The sequence below is a fragment of the Lycorma delicatula genome, chromosome 1 (genome assembly GCF_047948215.1).
Source record: "Lycorma delicatula isolate Av1 chromosome 1, ASM4794821v1, whole genome shotgun sequence".
Taxonomy (NCBI): Eukaryota; Metazoa; Arthropoda; class Insecta; order Hemiptera; family Fulgoridae; genus Lycorma; species Lycorma delicatula.
The window spans coordinates 223,146,211-223,173,428 of NC_134455.1; the positions used below are offsets into that span (position 1 = coordinate 223,146,211).

Sequence of the window (27,218 nt, forward strand, 5' to 3'; positions counted from 1 at the left end):
CAGTTATAACTGTTTTCACACTATCCTTTATTTTTCCATTCAAACAGATTTTTATCCACATTTTACTTTCTGAAAATGATCCTGACCTTTTGTAAGAATAAGTTTTTATCATGGTAACTGTTTCTCCACACCTGTTAAGGTAAATATTTTCTCATATTTAGCTGAATATTTTGTATATGTATTATTATTTTATTAATACAAAAACCACTTTTATCTAATACTCTTTGTAGTTATGAAGGAATTTATATGTATTAACACAAAAAATGATTAGCAAGTCTTATAATAGTTTTATATATAATTAATTGTTTTCTACAATCTAATAAATTTATCTCTGAACATAAGGGCAGTTTATATTTGCTTGTTTGAAGAACAAAAATGTATTACTATAAACCTTCGTTTTGATTTATTTTTAGCCAGTTTTATTATTTAAAAAAATTAAATTTCTTAAATTATTATATATTTTTTACAAAATAATTATTTTCAATAAGGGCAGGTCTAAAAAAAAACCACTGCCCACATGAAAAAAAAGCTATTTGCAAGAAGTATGAAAGTCAGAAATCAGCATCTTGATAAAAATAAGAAAAGAAAAAAAACATTACAAAGAACATAAAGAGACTGTTACATAATGTGGGTTATGTGTTCTAGATTCTGGTAACATGTAGCATTATTTTACCTTACATCTACGATTAATTTACTTAATTTCTGTATGAAAATATTATGCAATTCAAAATGACATCAAGCTACAGGGAAAGTTGCTGTGCAGTATGCTTTAGAATTGTGTGGTGCATTCTATTCTTTTGGCATTAGGTTAGTTGCCATGTGGGTTCATTGAGCATTGCTCAGTAATAAACCAAAATGTCAGTTGTTGGATTATGATTAAATGTGCTTAGTTTCGTTTATCGGAATTAATAGTTGCAAGAAATATAATGGTTCTTTCAGTACAGTAACGCATTTTTGTTGTTGAGCAAGTTTTTTGTAAAAGTGACAATGACAAGTACACTGATTTAGTGACGCACAACTTTCTGAAAACTTTCCAAATACTCATGTTCCTCACAGTGATGCAGTTTGAATGCTTATTGAAAAATTTTGGGCAACAGGCTCTGGTGAAGACACTAATCGAAGTGAAAGACCACCTAAAGAATAGAAGCTGCTTGATATTTCAGATGCTATGGCCAAAACTCCATCAGTCAACATGTAAGTTAGCACAGCAGCAAGATACTGGACTTGCTACTGCACATAAAGCTGCTAGAAAAGAACTGAAATGTTTCCCCTACAGAGTAATATAAGTTCAGCAATTGAAACCTACAGCTCATGCCAAAAGACTAAGTTATTACCAATGGCTTAAACATTTTATTGACAATTCTGTAGGTATTATGCCTCGACATTATGCTTTTTCACAGATGATGTGTGGTTTAATCTGGAAGAGTATATTAATTCACAAAATACCAGACTATGGTCGACATCTAACCCCCATGAATTATAAGAAGCAAAGTTTGGAGTCTGGGTTGGTGTGAGCAGAATGCACATTATGGGTCCAATCTTCTTTGAAAATACATTTAATAGGGATCATTGTTGTGTTTCTTAACAAACTTCATTTGATGAATTAAAAACCGCAGTAATGGCAAACGTATGATACATTCCAGTACATCAGCAAGTTAAAGTGTTTGAAAACAAACTGAAACGTGTAGTGCACTGATGGTGGAAGTCATTTGACTTTTCCAGTTATTGTAATAATAGTTTCTAAAATAATGAAATAGAAATACAAGTAATAATTAAGAAAGTTTCGTCATTACACTTTCATAATTTCAGTTCACAGCAACTTTCCGAATGCACTGTACTATAAAGATCCAATCTAAAGAAATGACAAAATAACTAAAGTACACTTTAAAAAAAAATCTTTCACATAGCTATATAGAACCAACTTACAAGAGAACAAATAGAGGAACTTCCACTATTAAGAAAAAAAAAACTATTTAGTGATTAGTAAAATTTAAATAAAAGTGGATGAAGATTCTATTTTAAGGCATTGCTAGAAAACAGAGGGGATACTGATTGCAAGTTCAACATGGATGGGGAAGGTAATATTGATAATGAGAGGGAGAGATTCACACAAACTTTAGAAAGGCAGAAGAGAAACAAAGAAAATTTAAACAAACTGTACACTGAAGAAATTGTAAAATTGTACAAAATAATTATTTACACTTAAACGTTTTTTTCTTGTATGTTTAGTACTTTCATAGAATGTTCATCAAAATATTTTTTAATATGTACATATATGACTTAATTAAATATAATTAAAAATATTAACATTATGATCATGTGATGTTAAAAAATATAATTTTATAACAATCCATAACAGCAGTTCATTTTGTCAGTGACTGAGGTGGTAAACATAACTATCTATAATTTTTATATGCTTATAAGAATAATATACAAGGTCTGTACACAAACCTTTTGTGAAACGAGTTTTTGTTGTGCATTACAAAAATAACTGATAATAATTATGAGCAACATTGTGCAATCAAGTTTTGTGTTAAACTAACTGTGTTAGAATGCTACTGAAAATTTTTTAAAATTGAAAAGGGCATATGGAGATGACGCTCTGTCACGAGTCCAAATTTTTTATGTGGTTTAAAGCATTTTCGGATAGTTGGGAATCAGTTGCGGACAATACATGCTCTGGAAGCCTGTTAATGTCAAAAAGTGATGATAATGTTGAGTCAATCAGAGACTTGATATGGTATGACCGGCGATTAACTGTCAGAATTATTGCAGAACAATTGAATTTAAACGGTACCACAGTCCATCAAATTTTGACAAACGAATTGGACATGAAAAAGTTTGTGCAAAATTGGTCCCAAAAAACCTCACTGTTGAACAGAAAAACAACAGGGTGGAAGTGTGCCATGATCTTCTAGGGCGAACTAAAACTGATCCTGATTTTCTAAAAAAAAATGTTATTACTGGTGATTAATCTTGGGTATTTGAGTATGACCCAGAAACAAAACGCCAGAGCAAGGAGTGGCACACTTCAAACTCACCACGTCCCAAAAAAGCAAAAATGAGTAAATCAAAAATCAAAACAATGCATATGTTTCTTCGATAATAATGACATTGTCCATATGGAGTTTTTGCCTATAGGACACACTGTAGTAAATTCAATATGTTTACCAAGAAATTCTTGATAGATTGCGAAAAAGAGTTGCCCATGTGAAACCAGCCATCAAAGACAACTGGATGCTGCATCATGACAATGCACCTTGTCACACTGCACTCTCAATTACAGAGTTTTTGGCATATAAACACATTTCTGTAGTTCCTCAACCACCTTATTCATCTGACTTGAGTCTCTGCAACTTTTTCCTGTTCCTGACTTTCAAAAACACCTCAAAAGACACAATTTTGGAACAGTAGAAAACATTAAAAAAAATGTAACTGATCATCTGAAGGATATTCTGGTTTCTGAGTTCCAACACTGCTATGAAGAGTGGAAAGACTGAAGTGTTGCATGGCTTCACAAGGGAACTATTTCGAAGGTGATAAGAGTCCATGTATAATTGGATTGTAAATAAAAGATTTTTCTGAACCAGTCAAATTACTTTATTTACAGACCTTGTATGTACGTAAAGCATTTTAAAGCACCCTGGTGAAAGTACAACCATCCAAGAAAAACAAAAGCAGTAAGTGCAAATAATTAGTTTTATAAATAATTATATTTTTTGCTAGGATACAATTTGCTGCACTATTTATTAGATTTCTCACAAATATTTATATAGGAATATTTTTTGTACTTGTGCTACATGCTACTGTTTTAGTGGGGTATAATCCATAATAAAAATAATGTCAAAATTTAATAACTGAAATTAATATTATATCCCTTTATATAATAAAATAATAATATGTTTATGTATTATCAAATTCAAATTGCTTTAATAATATTATTTTTTTTAAATTGTGACTATTGCAATAAAATTAATTTTTTTATCTGATATTGTAATACAATAATGGCAAAATTAATAGCTTTTATTTAAAACATGTTAGTTTTTAATAATTCCCAATTTAGAGGATGTTCCAGAACTTCTGGTAATATTAGATACAAAAAAGAATAAATTTGTTAAAGATTTAAATGTCATTAATACATACATAATTTAAAATACATATACTATAAACAATTTACAAATCATTAATAAATTCAAAAAGCTTAAATGATGGTGCATTTCAACGTGAAAAATGTTACTGCCATTAGCTGATCTTTGAAAATGATTAGCAGTGCAATTTATTTTAACTTTAGATGGAAAATTTGGTCTTTATAAATAATTGACTACACTGATTAGTACTATTAAGTCTTTTACATCACTATTATTTGTTAACTATTTTTTATTGTGGTGGATATTTATCTCTGAACTTCAACTTTCATCAATAACTAAGTTTTACTAACTTCAACTTTCATCAATAATAGTAGGTTCAACATTAATTATTAAGACTACTTGTGTGAAGGAAGCAACCAAAAATCATGTAATTTATTACCAGTGCATTCGAAAAGTAACTATACACCTATATAAACACAATTTTATGTAGGGAGATCGTAATCTATGTGTTATGTTTTCTGTAAAAGTTGGTAATCCTGTGTTGTGTGCAGTTTACTTCCATGAACTATTCAGGCTGGCTCTGACAAGAGAGTGTTAGGTACTTTGTTGTTCAGAGCTTTTGAATGATTGGACTTAAGAGTGTGTGTGTGAGCGCTCAGAATGTTACTTTACAAAAGCAAATATTTTGCATTGAATATGTTTTCCACAGGCATGATGAGTTACAAAAACAATGAAACACCAATTTTCCACTAGATTTCCAAGTAAGTGGTTCCACTTACTTGGAAATCACTTACTTGATTTTCAAGTAAGTGGTAAGTGGTTCCTAATCGACATAATGTAGAATGTGAGAGATTTAGGACTTTGAGCAAAATGTAGGCAATCAATAGTCATTGAAGAAAAACTGCAACACATATCAGCTTCTATGTAATGTAGCCCCAACAGAAACTTTACACAAGGCAATTCATAAGAAGCTGTCTCATTCCATATAAAGTAAAAGTAGTTCAAAGAATATTGCTCACAGACTGTGGAAAGCTTATTCAATATTGTGAATGATTTCAACTGGACAATTCTGATGTTTTTTTAATATTAATCAGTTGTGGTTCAATTTATTAGGGTATGTACATGTACAAACTCATGTTTATAGTCTGCCAACAACTGCATGCTACAAGATTGAGGTGTGGATTGCAATACTGAAGAATAGTCAGCCCAATATTCTTTGCAAAATTAAGCCCTAATTATTGTGAAATCATTCATCAGTTCATGGGAGAGATAACGAAGGATGAAATTAATAATGGTTTGATTCAACAAGATTTGTGTGAACATGCATACAACTAGACAGTCTTGATTGCAAGAGGTTTTTGAAAATAGAATCCTTTTTAAGAGCTTATGGCCACCTTGTTTTCTGGAGTTAAGCCTGGGTTATAAGTAATGTTTATTGGGAAGCCCCTACAAGCCTTTAGGAACTTCACCCTGCTATTTATGATTTCACCAGGAACAACTTGTGAGTTTTTGAGAAGAAGAAATGTGTGCAGATGTTTGAATATTCATGAGGGACCATTTCCAACTACTTTAAGTTGACATTATGTATTGTTGAACTAGTACATGACAAGTGTATGTACAGTTACTTTAGTAATTTTTGAACGTACCACATTAATACATTTATAATATTCATCTTTGTTGCAAAATGACAATCAATTTCAATGTCTCTTTAAAAAAAAACAGACCCTTTAAAAATGTATAATTTTATTTATCTATTTATTGATTTGTGATTCAAACTATTCATCTGTGTAATCTCATTTCACTTTTTTTATAGCAATACATGATAAATTTATTATTTATTTTAAATTTCAAACATATCTATTTTTATAGAAGCTATTTGTTTTTTAATTAATATAATTTTATAAATTAATTTTTTTTTTAGTAAAATTTCACGTTTTGAGAGGCTGTCTATAAATTATAAGAAAATTATCTATGTATCAATCTAAAATATTAAAGGTATTTAGAATTATTTTATACGTGTGTTCGTATACTAAGTGCTAATCTATATATTATTGCTGTATATCTACATTGCATGGTGTGTTAGTTTTTTCTAATTAGATTTTTAAATTAAAGATTATTATTATGTTAAGGCTGCCTATTAATTAATTGTTGAACCCACCAAGCTGGCAAATGACCTTATGGTCATGCTAGGTTGTGTGGATTACATTTTGAAATATAGGGTATTAACACTAATTTTTTATTTTTTGTAAGGTTCTACATAAACTTTACATATTTTATTGTGAAATAAACACATTATTAAAAAAGAAGAGTTAAAAGATGGAGAAATTTATTTGTCTGCTTTTGATGAAATTTTTCTTTGCAGTGTTTACTGGAAAATGCACACATATCACACCTATACTCAAAGGTAATTCTAGAAATATTGCTACTGTCTACTTTACAACAGTGTGTGAAAAGCACAAGTCCAGGTAATAATTAAAAATGTATGAACTTACAGAGTCAAACTTAAAAAGAAAAACTATATTTTATTATTATATATTATGCAAGTTAAATTGTTGTGATAAGTAAAAAATTATCAATAGAAGTTTTACTAGTCTAAAATATTTTTATTTGTTGGTCACCAAATGTTTAAATGGTAATGATTATGTCATTCTATTACTGTTTGTAACATTAAATCTCCTGCTTGGTCTGGTTAGATGAAATATAATTACAAGGAGATTTTTTTTTAAAGTGGTATTATCTGTTATGACCATTAGCTATTAAAAATGCCAATATCAGTGAACTCACCCACCATTCTTAACTTTTGAGATATAGGAATCACTTAATTGAATGAGGCTTTGGCAATTAGTATTTTACCAACTTCTTCAAATCCTTCCACTTTTCAAGTTGCTAATCCCTGAGATGACCCAGGTGTTAAAACTATCAGGTTTTAAGGAATACAGTAATATATTTTATGATTTACCAAGTATGGTAGTTATGACTAAACGTTTCATTGTCAGTAATCTCTTTTGTCTTCAGAGAATGTTTCTTGTAGTTACACTCAGGAGGTGGACAATTCATTTATTTACACAGTGTTAATCAAATTAATGATCGGTAGTGTCAGTAACTATTTTTTATTGCAGGCTTAGTAATAAATCAAGTGTATTCCAGGTTTAAACCTGAAACAACTCTCATTTACTTTCTGGCAAACAATTTCTCTGGAAATCTAAATGCCTGATGCTTAAGCGTTTTGTAATGTATATATAAACTGAATGTGTATGAGCCTTATTGTATGATCTTAACAGGATTTGTAATTTGTGAGCTTAGGATAATTTAAATATAAAAATTCAATGATGATAATATAAACATCACAACATTATATGTTTTTATTACAAAGTGTAAGAGGGAAAGATTGAATCAGAAAAAATATATGGAATTTAGAGACCTTATTTTACAAAGAATTGATCATATATTGGACACAGATTTCAATGTGCGAAGAGAAAAAAAAAAATCACATGGGATTTCTGTTCATGTTGCTGAACAATATTTCTCTGTAAATATTATACTTTTTACTGCCATTTAGTAGTAAGAAGTTCAAGTAGCTTCAATTTATAGTTTACATATAATCATGATTAGATAAATAAATTTGATAAATAGACAAATACACTGCTGCTTTTGTTTTCCACATTTCCACATATAGAAATAACATTTCCACTACAAAAAAGGTGGTCATAGATAAAAATTGGAGAACTTGACTGTAATGATCTTTACAGTCTCATAAATTTCTATCTCCAAAAAAAAAAAAAAAAAAAAATCAGCATGTATTATAAAAATTCAACCCACAAACCAAGAGCTAAAACTTTTTCATTTCTTTGTAAAACATAAAACAACTTAAACTGAACAATTTTAAATAATTTTGTAAAATCTAACAGAGTTTTCAGTAATTTGAAATAAATTACAAAAGTTAATGTACATTTAAATACATCTAATTGGATAGTGTATTTGTTTAAAACTGATATAATTAGTTATTTTTTGATTTTTGTTAAAATTGGATTTTATTTTTCCTGTACATTTTTAAAAATATTATCAAAGAGAAATGTACATTTTCAAAATAACTCAAAAATATTATTTGTGTATATATATATAAATATACATATTGGGGTTGTGGAGTTTTCAACAGAAATATTACCTGTTTAAGTGCATGATAATAATTATAATTTGGCTGCTGTACTTTCTCAGCCATTTGGCAAGAAAACATTGACCTACATTATTTTTGTTTATACACTTAGATGATGTAAATTTTTTTAAATTTTTGTTCACGCCAATGATAAGTTTAGCTCAATTATTTTTTTAACAACGGAAATAATTTTATATGATTCTATGTTAATAGAAAATTTACAGAATGCTAGTAAAGATATAGTGTATAAAAAATACCATGATATACTGAACATAAATAATAATAAGAAATAAATATATGTTACTGTGCTGAAATCAAATTTCAGTCCAAGTTACATATACAATTATACAGGAAAAAAATGTCAAAAACAGTAATATATACTGAACCTACTAATGAGAAAACATAAAATTATCAAGTGATATCTAAAATTACCCCTATGTGATGATACAATTTATTCTACTAAAAAAATAACAAGTTAATAACCATATGTGGATATTTCAGTGAAGTCACTTTTATTGCTCCACTTATAAATTAGGGCCTAACAAAAATACATGACATCAGGATAACTGAGTAAGCAGAAAAACAGCATGTACATATCAATTTACACGTTCACATCTAGCAATTTAACGGAAGATAAATTAATTTTACACAAAAGTAAGGCAAACTAATTAAAAATAAAAATAATTTACCCATCAAATCTACTGAAAACAAACCAAAATTTTTATATCAGTTCCAGTATGATGTGTTTTTAGTTATAACAATTTTGTTTTACCAAGACTATTCACAATTATTTATTTAAAACATTTAATAAATGTAGCATTAAAAGTAATTTAAAAAAAACAAGGTGATTTAAATCAAATAAAATTATGTTAAGTTTTTTGTAATAAAAAACATGTGATAAGGTACAAATGTAATATATAATAATTTTTTATAAAGGGAATCTTTTTATTAACAACACAACAATAAATTGAAAAAAATTTCAGTAATATTCACACATATTTACAACCCCCTAACCTAATTAAATGATCTTTTAATACAAAATTATATAACATAGAACAATGAATTACCTTGTTTATCGATTTCAGGTGATGAATACATTGATACCCGACCAAATTAATTTATATAAAGTATTTTAAAACAAGAAAGAAATTATGCAAGATTTATTTTAATTAAGGTAATTTTTAAATTAAAACTAACTTCAATATAAAAACTTTTATTTTATAAAATTGTTCATAAATCACATTTACTTTAGATAACTGTACATATTCAAAGGTAAATGTTTCATAAGGGATAATATTAAAATCATTTTATTAGTAATTTAATAGGTTATATTAATAAAAAAACAACTGAATTTAAAATCCAGAATTTTAAGTTACACTAAAGATAAAGGTCTTTAGTAAATGTGTGATATGTTTTATAATACTATAAAACATGTTATTAATTGAGTGATGTTATTATCATCCAATTAACATTTTTTTCAGTTGTCAGCATAGATTGAAGGAGAAATCACAAATGCAAGTTTAATTATTTAAGTATAAATGTTTTATCTAAACTGTTAATTATTTTATTAGTATTTAATAGCGCAGAATCTTTAAGTAGATATTGTCTGAGGTTAATAAATGATTTATAATTTTCAACAAGGTATGTTTGTAGTCAATACTAATGTTTCCTTACATTAATCTGTAATTTAGTGCATAATATAATATAACAATAAGGTTACTTATTTGCTTCTGAATCCAAAAAGTAACTAAACTAAAGTCGGCAACCTCAATAATAATGAATGTTTAAAAATAAAAGCTTCTACTGAAGCTTCAAGTATAAATAAAAAATTAAGATTCTTTGATTTGATCAATGAAAAAAGTTTCTTATTGTTTTATAAGTTTCAGTATACCAAATCACCTTAGATATGATTGGAACTAACATCTTACGAATTGCAACTGACGTTTAAGTTATTCATTAATCAAAATAGAAGATTCTAAAAAAAACCGCTTGAAGTTTTAAGAACGCAGAAAAATATCATAAATTAAGATTTTCCAAACTACTAATAAAACTATTATGCCATAATTACTACATCGCCTAACAAAAAACAATAACATAACTTTTCTGTAAAGTAGTGGCAAAAAAATGTATGAAGGGAATGATCAATTGACATGACTGGATTCAGAAGTGTGTTTTTCATCCTTCACATACTTTTTAAAAACATTTACCAAGATGTACAACTAATTAATTCTATTTTTTGAATTTAATTTAATTATGTTTTGATAACTTTCATGAAACACAAAAAATCTGGATAACACATAGGGAATTATATCACTAACAGAGTTACAATTAATGTATAAAGATGCACACTACCTGATGAGAAACAAAAAAATTGGATGATAAATTGTTGTCATTGCTAGTTCTGTCTACATTGATAATAAATGACATTTTCTGAAGAATTTGTCTAAATCCATTTTATTTTTTATGAACACTAATAAATGGGGTCAGTTAAAAAATTAAATCTACGATGAAGTCAATATTTATATGCTATGAGCTAATGAATTTAAATGATCGACCTTAATAAATAAAAATTTAGTATGCTGATTGTACAAGTATTATATACATGCCCTAACTATCTAAATCTGAAATTATTACAATATGTACAAAATGTATGAAATATAATCCACTAAAATTATACAAAAGATAACAATTGATTTTTTTATCTTTTATAACAGCTGGTGTTTTTAAGCGCATCATTTAAATATACAGTTAAATAACCATTAATAATAACTGCTTAATATAAACTCTCATCTTATGTGGTCCCATTGTTAGTCATATGGTAATTAGAAGTTATCATTGACTGAAGTACTTCTTCTAATTTTTTTGCAAGGGTTTTCCGCTTGAAACGTAAACATTCATTTATAACATCCTTAAGAAGGTTTGCTCTGTCATCAACACTTCCTTTCATTGATTCCAGATGTTCAAGTAAAGGTGCATAATCTAAAAAAAAATAAACAAAAATGTTAAATTGTTCATTATTATAATACTTAAATTTTTATGACTACATGATATATGGATCTACATCTGCTATTTAAGCCAAAAACAAATTAAAATATCAAATACTTATAAGAATATTAGCAACAATTATAAAAACAATTATTGTAAAAACTTGTTTCTTTTACTTTTCTTTTTAACAAAATATTGTTACTTATATTAATAAAAAAAAAAAAAAAAAATCAAAGCATTTTAAGTTTAGCTTTGGCTATCAGGGCAAATATTATTATTAAATAATTATAAAATTGCATACTACATTAATTATAAATAATTATTAATAAATTGTATATTAAATTATTATTATTATTATTAGTAATATTATTTATTATTACTAATTATTATTTTTTGTTATATTTTTGGTTTTAAAGTTTCAATTTATAGGTTAACTTTTCCAATATATATACATTTAATCATATTAAAACATAAAACATCATCTATTCACAGAATTTTTGTATTTTAGGAGAGGTTATCTCTAAAGTAAAGACAATTTCATTGCAAAAAAAATTATTCTGAAAACTTTATAAATATTTTCTATTTCTCTTAAACTACGAGGGTAAGTCAATTATTATCCGCAATTTAATTATATTTTTATTTATGTTGGTAGTACTGTCGTGTTGTGTAGATGACACATGCGGTTTAATTGTTGTTATGTCTGTGCAGGTTTGATGCTGCTAAGTTAGTTCCATTATCGCTGTCCTGCCGTTAACCATGGCTGCTCTGATTTCTGTTTGCACCAAAAAAAAGCAATGTTCAGTAATCCATTTTTGTGGTCGGAAGGTGTATCAGGGGCCGAAATTCATCGAAGACTTTCAGTACAGTACAGGAACTCCGTTGCCGCAACGGAGCGTCTATGAATGGATTGAAAAATTCAAAAATGGTCGCACAAGTTTTACGCATGACGAAGGAGTCGGACGACTGTTTACCACCACAAATGAGGAAAACATTGAGCTTGCAAATGACATGGTTTTCGTAGATGGACGAGTAACTATTGATGAAGTGGCACAACGTCTGCAAATTAGTCATGGTTCTACCTACGAAATCATTCACAACAGACTTGGGTTTCATAAAGTCTGTGCAAGATGGGTCTCAAAAACAACTCACACAGTTGCATAAACAAACGCGCTTGGACATCTGCCAAAAACACTTGGGTCTATATGGTAACAAACAAGACATCTTCTTAGACAGAATCATCACTGGTGACAAAACATGGATCCATCATTATGAGTCGGAGAGTAAACGGCAGAGTATGGAATGGAAACATCCAAATTTGTCCTGCAAAAAAAAGTTTAAGCGCCAACCATCCGCAGGAAAACTGATGCTTACGGTTTTTTGGGACTCACAAGGCCCAGGACTGGAATATTATGAGGAAAGGGGCATGACAATAAACAGTGCGCGTGTTATAGCGAGATGCTTACTGCCAAGCTGAAGCCTGCAATTTGAAGCAAATGCCAAGGACTGCTGTCGAAAGGTGTTGTGTTGTTGCACGACAATGCCAATTCACATACTGCTGCCCACACTGCTTAAATACTCCAGACACTCAACTTTGAAGTACTGGCTCATCCTCCGTATAGTCCTGATCTTGCCCCTTCTACCACTTTTTTGGTGCACTCAAAGAGGCATTAAGAGGCCATTGATTTACCTCGGACAAAACAGTGAAAGAAGTGGTGCTTTCCTGGCTCGCAGCTCAACTGAAAACCTTCTTTTATGAGGGCATCAGGAAGCTTGTGCAATGATGCACCAAGTGCGTTGAAATGCAAGGGGACTATGTTTAAAAATGATGTACATGCAAGTTTTATATTTGTATTGCAATAAAATTTATAACTACATTCCGCGTAATAATTGACTTACCCTCGTACATACCTTATACTACTTCTTTATATAATCGCCACATGATTAAGACATTCATTGTACCGATACATCAGCTTTAATATACCCTACTTATATTCTTCTGCCACCAATCCATTTAGGCACTGATTACAGCATTTTTAAGTTCATCGTCACCCACGAATTGCTGCTTACTACTCAAAAATTCTTTCAGTTTCCCAGACGTCCAGACTATATGGTGAGTGATCGTAAATTTTCCATCCAAATTTTCTCAGTAAATCACATGTCAGATCCACAACATATGGATGAGCATTATTGTGCAGAAGGACAATGTCATTAGTCAGCCGCCCACACTGATTTTGAATGGCCATAACTTACATAGAGTTTTGCAGTAGGCTTCTGCATTTATAGTTGTTTCACATGGCAGTGGCATGAAATCAATCAGCAGTATACCAAACTGATCCCAAGAGAATGTGGCTATCAGTTTGCTTCCATTTGGCTGTGGTTTGACTTTTGTTGGTCTGGTTGGTGATTGAGAATGATGCCATTCATTTGACTGCTCTTTTCTCTCTGGTGTGTAATACAAGTACGAAATCCATGTTTCATCACTAGTAACAACTGAATTAAGGAACGCTATAACCTTTTTCTGTATAGTGCATCAAAAATTCCAAAGCAGATCCCATTCAGATTTTTTAGTGACGTTCTGTTACGATGTGCTGCACCTGACGTGCACAAACCTTTCTGAAGCCTAAATGGTCTTGAACAATGCTATGAATAACAGCTCTTGAAACATCAGTAAAAAGAAGGGCCAGATCAGAAATCGTAGAGCAATAATCTTTTCTGATTTCATCATCAAGTTTCAACAAGTCCTTGGTGATTATTGAGGGCCTCCACAAACGTTCTTCATCATGCACATTAATTCTGTTATTTCTAAACCTTTCTCAGCATTTTCAGACATTTCTTTCATTTATTACATTATCACTGTACACAGCAAGTAACTGCCTATGAATTTCAGCCGGCTTAATGTTTTGATGGTTTAAAAAACATATGACTCCATGTATTTCAGTCAGCAACAACACTGACTTTCCTATTCATTTTATAATGTAAAATGTAAATTACTCACATGTAATCAAAAATAATACAAAACAACAACCTACAGACAACAATGCAGTGTGTACAATACTAGTGTGGCTATGAATGACACAGGTTCGCCAATCTTAAGGAGAGAAATTTCCCAGCAGTCTTTACTTTAGAGATATCCCTTGTATATAGTGAAATGACAATGATTTATAATTTTTAAATTGAAATTTATAACCGATAGAGATGATTACTATTACAGTCCCTTATATTTTGATGTAAGGCTATCTTAATTTTTGTTACATTTGGAAAGTCCTGCTCTGTATCTGAAATTAAGTATCACTTTCAGAATACTAACAGAGACTAGATTTATCCTTTAATAATGCATTTTAGTATGAATCTTTCTTTTTAAATTATTTTATTTGAATACACTTAGAAGTGTGTAAAATACACTTTTCTACTTATTGGGTATAGAAACCAATATTAGCTGGTGATATGTGGGTGACAGCATTGTGTTCTGCATAGCCTCCTCTGTAACCACATGTTCATGGATTGTTGATATCTCATTGAGTTATTGTGTTATTGTTATTTGAGTGCAACATGTTAATAGTGATTTTTATGTGCAATTTTTGGATGATTCAACTTTTGGCTCAATGTCATAGCCGTAAATCCAGCTTTCGTCTCCCGTTACAATCCTTTGCATGAATGTTACATCATCATCATCATCGGCTTCAAGAAGTTGCCGGCAATCGTCTACGCAATGTTCTTTCTGCTGTTCAGTCATCTAACGAGGAATAACTTTGCGACAACTTGAAGCATGTTCAATTTTTCAGTCAAAATGTTATGGCACGAACCAATCAAGATGCTAACCCTTTCTGTAAGTGCTCTGACAGTCAATTGGCGATTTGCATGCACCAGATTGTTGATTTTCTGAACATGTGTGTCATCAGTTGAAGTTGAAGGCCTTCTTGGTTGAGAGTCATCTTCAATTTACTATCAACAATCCAGGAATATGTGGCTACAGAGGTTATGAGGAATACAATGCTGCCAACTGCACATTACTAAATATCTCTGTTGGCGTGTAATTAAAAAAGTTCAGTCATCTTTTGAACAAACCTCATACATACAATCAAAAAAAAAAAAAAAAAAATAGTTACAAGGTAAAAACAAATATGCATTTCCACTGTGTGAATACCTCATTGACCAATGCATCTGTGTTAAAAGATAAAAAGCTAATGTTAATGGTTTTCATGTCTTTGTTAACAAAAACATGAATAAAATAGGCAATTAAAAAAATTAAGAAGAAAAGAAAATATTCTGGGAATTTTTTTAAACAAATCCTGCAAATTTTATGGGAAGAACTGAAAATAATTAATTTAGTGTTATATTATCATTAGCTTTATGGGATTTTTGTTTATAAAAAAAGAGTATTATCAAAAACCCACTGAAAAATTAAAAAGAAAAAATGGATTACATTATAAATTAAAAAAAAAAAACACACAAAAAAAAACTCTTTCTCAAGGTTTGTGCAAATTCTTTTAATTTTCACCAGTCTAATATATTTTATTAGCTAAGCAAATAAGATATTCTTGCATTATTTGTCTTTGTAATTGCAAGGAAATTATGTATCAGCTGTTCCCTTCTATTTTGATGCGTAACAGTTATCTTAATATTTGTAATGAATATATTACCAACATGCGAAAGTACATTACCATTCAAATTAATATTATTAAAGGAAAATATAAATAATTATTTATATACACTATAAAATTCTGACTTGAAAAGGATTCATAAAGTTAATAGTTCACTAAATTTAATTTAATCATTTTTAAAAATATACATGTTTCATAAAATTATTATATAAAAAAAAATAAAAATATAATTAAAATAAATAATATTAAAATACATTTAATTATTAAAATAATAATATAAATTAAATTAAAAGTTATTATTATAGTAGTTCAGATAAAGGCTTAATTAGTCAGGCCTTTATTAGTGAGTTATTTGAGATAATGTTAATTATTTTTAACTACTAATTTGGAATAGTACTGGAATAGCCTGTTTGTGTTATTCTTTTCTGCCTGGAATGGATCATTACATAAAGTTTTTTTTTTGAAATTATTTTTAAATAAATTTTAATAACATTTAATCAAGGCAAATTTAGTTTAAATCAACTTTGGCAAAATAAGAATGAAGCATACACAAATTGGCCTATGATAATAAAGATTGAATACAATCAAGACTTCTTTACTGTACCTAAATGCATTAGTGAATTAGTCTCCTGAGGTAGCACACTTTTTCATGACTAATCCACATCAGGATGGAAGTGTGTTATGTATTTACCTTAGTAAATGGCATGCAGTTATTTAGTTGAAAATAAGATGATAAGTTATATATTTTATATTATTTTTATTTATTTATAATAAGCTTTTTTTACATAAATTATTGTCTTACAACTAACACAAAGAACCAATCAGCACACATTTTAGTCAGATCTAGATCACAGGCAGAAGCCCTGATCTGTTAAGTTTTATGGATTTAAACTTATTTATAAGTTAAACACTTTCTTAACTTATAGCTGATCAACAACACAAAAAATTTGGTGGATTTTTTTGGGTGGCTTATAAAACTATTAAAAGGGCATAAATACATATGAAGAATATAATTTATAATCACTTATTTATAATAACTTTGAATATTTTGTTTATATACATGAATACTGCTTTACATCTTTAATTGACAGCACTGCAATATCACAGACAAGATATATTATTATTATATAAGGCAGTTCTCTCAACCTACTGCAGGCTTACGGCCTCTCATGCTCTACCTAAAAATCCTCTTGTTTTTCCTGAGAAAGACAGAAGGATTGGGTAAATACTCTTTCACAGGAGCAAGCCACAGATCAGAGGCAAACGTTGGTTTGCCTCTTTTTGATCTGGAAACAGGAAAGGTGTTGAAAAACAAGAGCTTTCCTGTTTCCAAAAAGATAATAACAAAATCTCTACATGTAAGCAATTGATAATCTGCTCTAAAAGTGACTTACAATTTAGCCCTCAAAGCTTAGAATTAGTGATTGAAATACAGCTACTAGCTTTATACGGGCAAAATATGAGCATCAAATAATAAGTATTTAGTTAAAATTAATTTGTTTAAGATTCATATTATTCCTCTGTACTGTTAAATTAAATTTTAAATTCTACTAACTTAAACCACCACGTACAGACTATTGAAATAAGAATTCTCTTACCGTAATTTTATCATGATGGTACTTTCATGGAATCCCCTCCTCAGTCGTGATTGAATTTTAATAAATTGCACATTAAAAATTAACAATATACTGTGTCATTAAAATAAAACCATAGACACATGGTGGTAATGCTTGTTACAGTAATGAAATATTATAAAGAAATCTACATATTATTTTATTATAAGAGTGCAATCAATTGACTAGAAAAATTTTACACCATCGTCTGTCTGTGATCTAGAACCAACCAATATATCTGTTGATCGTTTTTAGATGTTTAATTGTAGGTTATTCAGTAAAAATATTATTAATTTGCTGAAAGTAAGACCAAAACTGCACAAAACGTTACAGGATCAAGACAGTTGCCTGTGATCCTGAACTGACCAAAATGTCTGCTGACTGGTTCTTTGTGTTAGTTGCAAGAACATGTGTGGAAAATAAAAGCTTGAATTAAATTAAAACAAAAAAACATACAAGTTTATCATCTTATTACCAATAAAAGAAACTGCACAAAGCAATTTCCTGCTGAACGTTTCTGTCTGCCATTTACTAAACTAAAGATTGAATACACTTCTATCCTGATGTAAATTAGTCATAAAAAGATTACGCTAACTCCAGAACTATATGAATTACATCCATGAACAAAACATATTATGCTTATGTTAACTGTATTTGTTTAATTAAATTTCATATACTACTAAACTAATTACATTCCATTATATTTAAAAACTGTTGCAACAGAGCTATTACATGGTGGCTGAAAATTAAACAGAAATACTTTAAACGTTGTTTAAGGCTTATTTCAGAGTTTTCAAGTGTTTATAATCCTTTTTGCTAGCTCTGCTATATTGTTTGTTGAAGATTCTGGAATGAGATTCATTTGTCTTTAAAAGTTTTTTAAGTATTAGTTTTATAATATATATTTTAAACACTCTTAGTTTTTTGAACTGTTTTAAAGAAGTTTTATGTAGAATTTTGCAATCCTATCAATCTTTTGAACAAAGTTTTTTTTTCTAATTAGTGGACGTGCTTCTTTGAGATACATGTTCCATGTTTATTTTATTGGGGTTTATTTATCTTGTTTACAAATACTTATATAATACATATGCAATGGGCTATACCACCTGATATATGTAAAAGATTCAGGATTATACATTTTTTAGAAACCTACATTTGTTATCTTCTTTTTTTATTTATTTTTTACATCTCCAAAATGTAATCTTAAAAGAAACCTTCAGTTATACTACTATTACTAAGTTCTGCAAAGGTAGAGAAACAGCCTAACAATTTTATTTAAAAATATCCTTTATATATTATAAAAAATTCTTCATATTACTAAATTAAACAAATTTTATATATTGCTAAACATTTTCTTAAAGGTTTAGGAAGTGCAGAGCTGAAGTAATTTATAAGATATCTTTGACTAAATAAAAAACAAGTTCTGGGTTTGAATCCCTTTTCATATGCTACCAATTTCTACTGGGCTAATGACCATAGCTGTTTAATGCTTGTTCTTTCACAACATAAAAATCTTAAAACATATTCTTTCTTCTTCTTCTAGCTAAATTTATTGGTAAAGGTCATATTTAAAAAAAATAAAATTTATGTCCTAAAAGATGTACTGATGTTTTTTTTGAGTATATTATTGTAACACGGGAGGGGAACATGACATTCTGTATGTATGTAAAGTTAAATTTTTTGTTATTTAAAAAAAGGTGTTTCATAAAAAAATAATTTAAAATTTAGTTCTTATTAGTTATATCTTTTATATGAGCATTTTTACATGCTCATATAAAATATATAACTAATAACATTTTTAACTTTTAAAAATTGCATTATTTTTAAGTTAAAAATTATTAATTATTATTATTAATTAATAATTTATTATTAATTATTATATAATTATTCATTGGACAAATAATCTTTTTTTAAGAATCTTATTTTTACCAACTTCATTTTAACTAAGTGTAAAATGTATTGATATTACTTTAAGATTCAAAATAATACATCATTTCATACTTCATTAGATATATAAATAAAAATACATATCTATAAAACAAAGACAATTAATTAATAACTGATGTTTAAAATTTATACAAGCACTATAAAATAATGCTTTATACAAATTCTTTTTTTTTCAAAATTTCCTATAACGTTAAGCAGAATAAATATTGTAGTTTGGTGGAATGTCTCAACATTTATTTCTATCTGCCAACATTTAAATATGTAAGGCAGCTAAAACTGCAATTTTCATAACCACAACTATATAAAGAACATTCAAGCAAATAAATACCTTTTGTTATTTGGAAAGAAAGAAATTAAAAACTTAAAAAAATGAAGTTAACTTCAAAATGCAATAGCTATGGAACGTTTTGTGTGGTCTCTTAGTTCTGAACTGAAGACTACAACTTCTACAGCCCAGAAATCTTGCAGCAAAATACCTCGTGCCTGAATCAAACTTTATTAATTTATAATAAAACCAGAATTAAGTGTTTTTTTTTATACACAAAAACACAGAGACCAACATATTGTTAATGATCATATTATCATCATTATTCCTTCTTGTTTTATTTCAGTATCAGATTCTTACTTTTGCTACCTAACTAATTAAATATAGTTACAAAATTTTCAAAGAGAAAGTTAAATGATAGTCGTCCATCATATGGTTGCAGTAAAGGTGGAGGAATATCTCGACGTAATGAGTAATATTTACTAAGCAAACTTTCCCAGCTTAGTAATCATTTTTGAAAATTGTAATGCAAGTACAATTTTCAACTGAAAATTTTGTGTAATATATGCTTTTTTTCAATCATGTAAATTGGATTATTGACAAAACGTTAAGCTACTTTCTTAAAATATAGTATAATCTCAATAAGAAAAAAACACTCACTTTTACCCGGTCTTCTTACTTCTTTATAAGCAAGTTTTCGAACACTAATATTATGTTTCTTAATTTCTAATTTTTCTCTCTTTGAAAGTTCATTATTATTTATGAGATTATTAATACCGGGTGAAGGTACATGATTCTGTACAATTTCTCCTATATGATTAGGATGCCAATCTCCAATGCCTTCCTCAATTGTTGAAGTTAAATTTGGTATTGAACGTGGACTTGAAGGAGGTGAAAAGTGGGTATTTGGAATAAGAGGTGGTGGTGAAGAATTAATAGGAATTAGAGGAGGTGGTGGCGTTGAGGGAGCACAATCTGTTACATGATTTGGTAGTCCATCATATGGCTGTAGAACAGGTGGAGGCATATCTCGAGGTGGAGGGGAAGGAGAACGAGGGCTGTCCGGTACTGAATTATTAACATCATCTGCAACAAATAATAGAAATGTCTTAAAACAATAAAAAAAAAAAAAAACAACAATTAAAACAAATTGTTAAAATGAAATGATATGATTCTAATAATAAATAATATCTTGTTTGGCATTAAACAAGACTAAGCTTTCACAAATGCATTACAAAAATCCTCCCACCAATGTTTCTGTATGGCAGCATATCATCGTCATTACCATCATTACACACTATTATCTTCATTTCTTCAAAGAACAATAGAATATTTTTTTATGAAATAACAACAGTAGAAGATTAAAATTAATGAAATGCCATAATAAAATTTTTTTTTAAACATTTTTCTAATGGCAGAACTTTCCTTGGGGCAATTAGTTGTGCACACCAATATCATGCAATCACTCACTTAAGAGCTATATCTGATAAAACAAGAGTTTTATCCTGTACCTTTAAATCATATTCTTATACAATTAGAATTCTTATATCCCAGATGCACCAAAGTTATGAATACACTCATCACATGGGACAGAATTTAATAATTTTTCTTGAGGAATTTTTCAAATAAAATTTTATATTATGAAATATTATTACAAAATAATAATGTACAGTGTAAGAAATACTTAATTTTAATTATTACATTAACTTATACTATTGAGAAGGCATTTCTAATTCTAATAAATAAGATGTTTTACCTTTTATTTTTCTTGTAGAGAATTATAAAAGAAAGTATTCTTAATGGCAATGTTGGTTAGCTTAAAAAAAATTAATTCTCTCATTTTACTTTCTTAAATCTGAAGGCTGTACATACTTCTGGATAGCTTACTGGAATACTGCCTTTTAGAGTTTATGTTATTAGGCTACCCAAACACCAGCAAACAATAATTAATTATAGTTTTCATTATCTTATATTGATGAATTACATTATACTGTGGGACTACAAAAATAATTGTCAACCCAGAAGCTGGTTATATATATATATATATATATATATATATATATATATATGTATTAGATGCAAACAGTTTATTATTAAGATCTAAAAAACAAAGTACAGAGTTTTATGGTAAGAATTAAGGGAGAGGGTAAGTAGTTGTTATTCTTTGCCACTATAAGTTTAAGTATGAAGTATGTAAATGTTATTGTTCATACTGTTTTAAGGTATTCAAGATTATGCTTTATTATTTGCCGAATATTTGATGATACACATAAACACTGAATATGTTAATCAACAATTTTAAATACAAGTATGATAAAATAAAACATTTTAATAGTTAAGACAGCCTTTCTTTTATAAAGCATTATTCTTCTTTATTTTGTTATGTGCGTGGTTAAAAAATTCTGTTTGGTAAATATACTGATAACTGTAGAGCATACCATGCAGGTAAGAGGTGGTAACTGTCATTACAGAAATGTGCTGTGAACAGGCCAACTACATCACAATCTTGGTTCCTTACTCTCCTAGTTTTATTATCATAAGTTTAAGTTAATGATTGATCGTTGCATATATTTGATTAATGTAGTTTACTATCAATGCGTACTCAACCTACTTTGATTTTCTTGAATCTGATTGAAGTGAAGAAATTTAGTAACTGTTTAGTAAGCTGATGATTTTTAACATAATTAAAATTAATTACTGTGAATAATTGTGAACTATTTCAATATTTGATCTATTTTAAAATTTTCTCATCTATGTTCTTACAATTCTGTAAATGCTGTGATGGCAATATGGCAATCACAATATCATCAAGTGATTATTACCTAGATTAAAAAAAAGGACCATAGAAGCAAAAGTACCTCATTATCATGATGAACCTTTAAAATATAAGATCAGAAGTAAAGATGACGGTTAGCAATGCCTATAAAGACACTCTGAACTGGTTTTAATTACAAGTAAAGTGAAATATTAAGCAATTTTGAAGCTACAATAATAGCAATCATTCCATTGAGTTCTTGGAAAACATTATTGCACATTCTAGAATAAATATACTTATGGCCCTTGAGGTTTACTTTTCTTCAACCTACAAACAAAGCAATTCAATAACAGTAGTAGATAACACTAATTCCTATTTAAATTTAAAAACTTCTAAAGTAACTATTGAGGATATAAGCACTACTGAAGCAGGATCCATTATTAAAGGTTGCAGTTGCATGTTTATAACTCGTTTGAAATTAATTTTGGTTTGTGTTTAAAAACTTTCACATGTCCAACAGATTGAAGTAAGTCTGAGTCATTCAAATATTAATAAAATGTAAGTTTAATAATTATCAGACTATTTCTGTTGTCAATTTCTTTTTTTAAGATGAAAAATTCTGCATAATATTAAATGCTCTTCTCCAAAGCATTTAATAAGGGTGGATCACAAAATACTGTGAAATTAACTTTCATTAATTAATTTTTAATAACTTTATTATAATTTATAAACTTTTATTATTAACGCTTTATTATCAATTTTATAGTTTTTTTCTGCTTTTACCTTACCAATCAATAAAAGAAGTTAATGCTCAAAACATAAAATAAATTTTTATGTTAATAATTCTAGTATTATGCACTTAAATCTAGGATTGCAACTGATTTTCATATACATTAATAATTGCCTAGAGCATTAAATGTTTCAACTGTTTATTGCTTGCTGATGGGATAAATTTTTTTCTGGGAAAATCAATGATGTGAATTTGCTGCAGGATTATCTAAAGAAAGGTTCACCACTGCTATATAAACAATTTTCTGGACTTAAAATTCTGAAAAATGTATGGTGATGATCTATCCACATTCAAGTTGTATAAATAATATAATAACTGGGAATTTTAATATAAAAAACACACAATGATATATTAGGGATAATATTTGATAAATGAGGTCTGTTTAAAAAATAATCAAACATTATTTTTTTAATCTTTTTTGATAATTTTACAGATTATTGGTCCTTCTCCCCTTCCAAGTCCTCCATTCGTGTATTAGCCCCACAATTTGAATTATAATTGTTGTTATGGATGATATTAATCATTCTTCCACACTTTTCTCAGCAGTGTTTCCACTTCGTGAAGCAGTCCTGGATAATTTCATTTGATGTCATCAACAATCCCAAAACAGCATCCTTTCATCACTGATTTTAATTTCAGAAATAATTTGAGACATTTACTCACAAAGTAGCTCAATTAATGTGTAGAACTAGGCGTGGGGTTTATGCTTCCGTGAACTCAGTTAGCTAGTTCAGAAGGCAACAAAGTAGGACAGTCAAGATGTCTGTACATAAGATTTTGTAGAGACTTAACATACAGGTCTTAACATCATAAATCTACTGGTTTTGCTAGGTTTTTCTTACTGGAATCCACCATAAGATTGCAAACGTTAAAGAGAATCACTACTGTACAGCGTGTTTAAAAAGTACTGTTTAAAATGTACTGTTAAAGTACCAAAGAATAAAAAAGTTTGTAATTTTTTAAAATGAAATAATTTTTTTACGTATGAGTAATATTTTTTCCTTTATTTTTGAAAAAAAAAGTTTGAATCACATTTTTTGTTTATTTACTTGCCTGAATTTTTTAATTTATACAATATTTAAATTTGTTCATTTGAGATTCAGATTTGTGTAAGACCACAAAATAATTTAAATCGAATTTTGATTTTTTTTGGAAGATGTGTTTCATTATATATATTCTTTTAAAAGAATGTTAACAGTGATTTTTATAATTTGAATTATCAATTTCACTGACCAACTCAGAGAGAAAGAAAATAGATTAATGGGTACTTGCTGGAGTAACTTGTTTTCAGCAAGATGGTGCTAAATTTCATTATAGCTGATAGGGCAATGACACTGCTAGTATTTTTGGAAGTTGACATTTTAAAGAGCTTTCAGTTCCTTCAATCATGCAATTATATTCTATAAATGTCACTAAACTGGAGTGAATTGCAACTGATAACTACAACATATTCAGAAAATTGTAATCTCATGAAAAAATATATACATATGAAGATTTTATAAATAAATCATTTGAAATAAACTTCAGTATGTCCAGGACTACATTTATACTCTGATATCACTAACATCTTTTATAAACTCCCCTATTAATTTGAAATCTCTCCAGTAAAAAAGGATGATGTGTTTGTTTGTTATATGTTCTCACATTTTTATTTTAGCTGCTATTGGTGCAGAATAGTCCACAGGGTATGCTGGGCAGCTGCGCTAAGCCGACTCTCTCCTGTTCCCTTGTGTTAACATGTGTTAAATTGCAACTCAAGAAAGCTAAAATTTACAAGCTAAAAGCAGTCTGTTGTCAATTTACAGATTATTTAATTTAATTTCTAAGCATAGATTATTTTTATTTATTTATTACTTTATTCATATTGTATGAATTAGAATTTATTAGGTAATTATTATTTATTTATAATTTATTATTAAATTTAAATCAAAGATTAACAATTCTTATTAATATTTAAACTATTTATTTATATAATTATTATTCAAACATATTAATAAAAGAACGAGATAAACAATTAATATTTAGCAGTAATAAAAGAATTCATTATTTAACACATTATTTAAAAGGCTTACCACCTCTTGGCTTAAAAAGGCTTACCACATTACAATGGACTGTGGGAAAGAGACTATGAGAGCACAGGTAGCAAGAGAGTGTCAGTTGTGCGCAGTCGCTTGGCACACCACATGGTCTGCTCTGCACCAATAGCAGCAGATTAAGGAGTAGCAGTTGGCGAGGCAATCTCACAAATTATTAATTAACACAATCTCACAAAAACAGACACCAAATTAAACAAAGAAGATGGCATCCCCCAAGCCATTTTCGTGGTGGGCAGTAGGCCTACATTTTTTCTAGTCACAAATAATAATTATCTGTAGTAAAAACTAATCTATAAAAAAGTTCACATTGACTTTCCAATAGTGTGTAATGATAGATTTTGTAAATAAATAGAAATACAGGTCATTAAGCAGAGATTGAAATTTACAAACAGTTGAGTAACCTATCAACTGCAATTTTTTTTCACTTAGTTTACCTTGCTACTTTTTTAAAAATAATTTATGAATTTTAATTTAAATTTAATTTTATGGAAGTTGACAGTATATTTTATATTAATCTATAATGAAAAAAAACCTGGTACAACTAAACCTAAGAAAACCAAGATTGGATGATGAAGAAAATTGTAAATTGAAGTATCAGTGATGAACCAAGAACATATATTAAATAAAAATACATTTTAATTACAATAAATAACACTATTTAAAATTAAAATAAAAAAAAAAAAAACAAAAAATGAAAAGATTTCATCATAGCAAAATATATTAAATAAAATAAATTGTAATAAAGAACCCAACTAATGATTCAGATTAAAAAACACCTCAGTAATTTTACTTAAAACACCTTATAGAAAAATATATTATAAATTGCAGCACATCTAAAATAAAACAGTAAGACAAATGGTTAAAAACAAAAGATAGAGTACTTATAGAAAAACCTGATATTTTAAAATTAAAAATTATAAATAACAAACCATGGAGATTAAACTCACCTATTTCACCATTGATGGCAGGAGACAGAGGTGGTGGTGTTGATGGTGGCTGTTGAATTTGTGATGATGGAGGTGGAGGTGGTGGAGATAATAATGGTGGTGGTGAGAGTGGTGGAGGTGGTGAAGAAGGCAATGGAACAGGTGATGGTGGAGGCGAAGGACTTGGCCGCCTCACAAGTACATCACGTGGTATTGGTCCAGGTTTTCTTTTATTTGGTGGTCTAGGAGAGCCTAATGGATCCCCTGTACTACGCTTTGTACCAGACCGATGAGGAGAATTACCACCTACAAGATCTATATCTGCTTCATCAACCATCATTCGCTGCAAAAACAAAATAGATTAAAACTAGAGAAACACTAAAAATAAATACACAATTTTTATTTTATTAAATATATATTCCTTAATAATTAGATAGATCAAAAGTTTTTCACTCAATTTTTAAAAAAATTTAGTTAATTTTATTACATAAATTATAATTATATTTTTAATATAGAAATATAAATAAATATAAGTAGGATAGTATATGTGTAACATATAGAATACAAGATTTGACACGTCCACCATTATCGGTTGTTAGGTTGTTGGGTCTGCACCTTCCTAATGTCATCTTTATTTTGAACAATTATCACAGAGCATTAAACTAAAGACCAACATTACTTTATGCCGTACATGCTTTACAAGTACAGAGAATGTTATGCAGAAATATTTGCAAACGATGTGGAATTTTCATTGAACAAAATCTACCTAAATTATTTGTCAACATTTCAGAGATTAATTCAGAAATTGGAAGAATCATTTAATATTTGATTGTGAATATTAAATCACCTGGTTGTCTTTGTCAAATTGGTTACTTGAAAATAACTGACATTCTGAGTCATAAGAGAGGTGTTGATGTAAATCTGGGAAATCATTTTGTCAATGCTCAAAATAATTGTCTATTCTGAGATGACCATGCAGCAAATTCCCAAAAGGGTTGG

At 28.6% G+C, this 27,218-nt stretch overlaps 1 protein-coding gene across 1 annotated transcript in view; it reads right to left on the minus strand.

Moving 5' to 3' along the window:
* Positions 1 to 10,350: 10,350 nt before the first annotated feature.
* IntS6 (integrator complex subunit 6) overlaps positions 10,351 to 27,218 on the minus strand; it is a 77,064-nt gene continuing 60,196 nt past the window's right edge. The window contains exons 14-16 of the mRNA XM_075373350.1: positions 26,241 to 26,562; positions 20,313 to 20,738; positions 10,351 to 11,220 (exon numbers count right to left, since the gene is read on the minus strand). Of these exons, the coding sequence (XP_075229465.1) occupies positions 11,033 to 11,220; positions 20,313 to 20,738; positions 26,241 to 26,562 (936 nt within the window). The 3' untranslated portion in view covers positions 10,351 to 11,032. The remainder of the gene's footprint in view (positions 11,221 to 20,312; positions 20,739 to 26,240; positions 26,563 to 27,218) is intronic.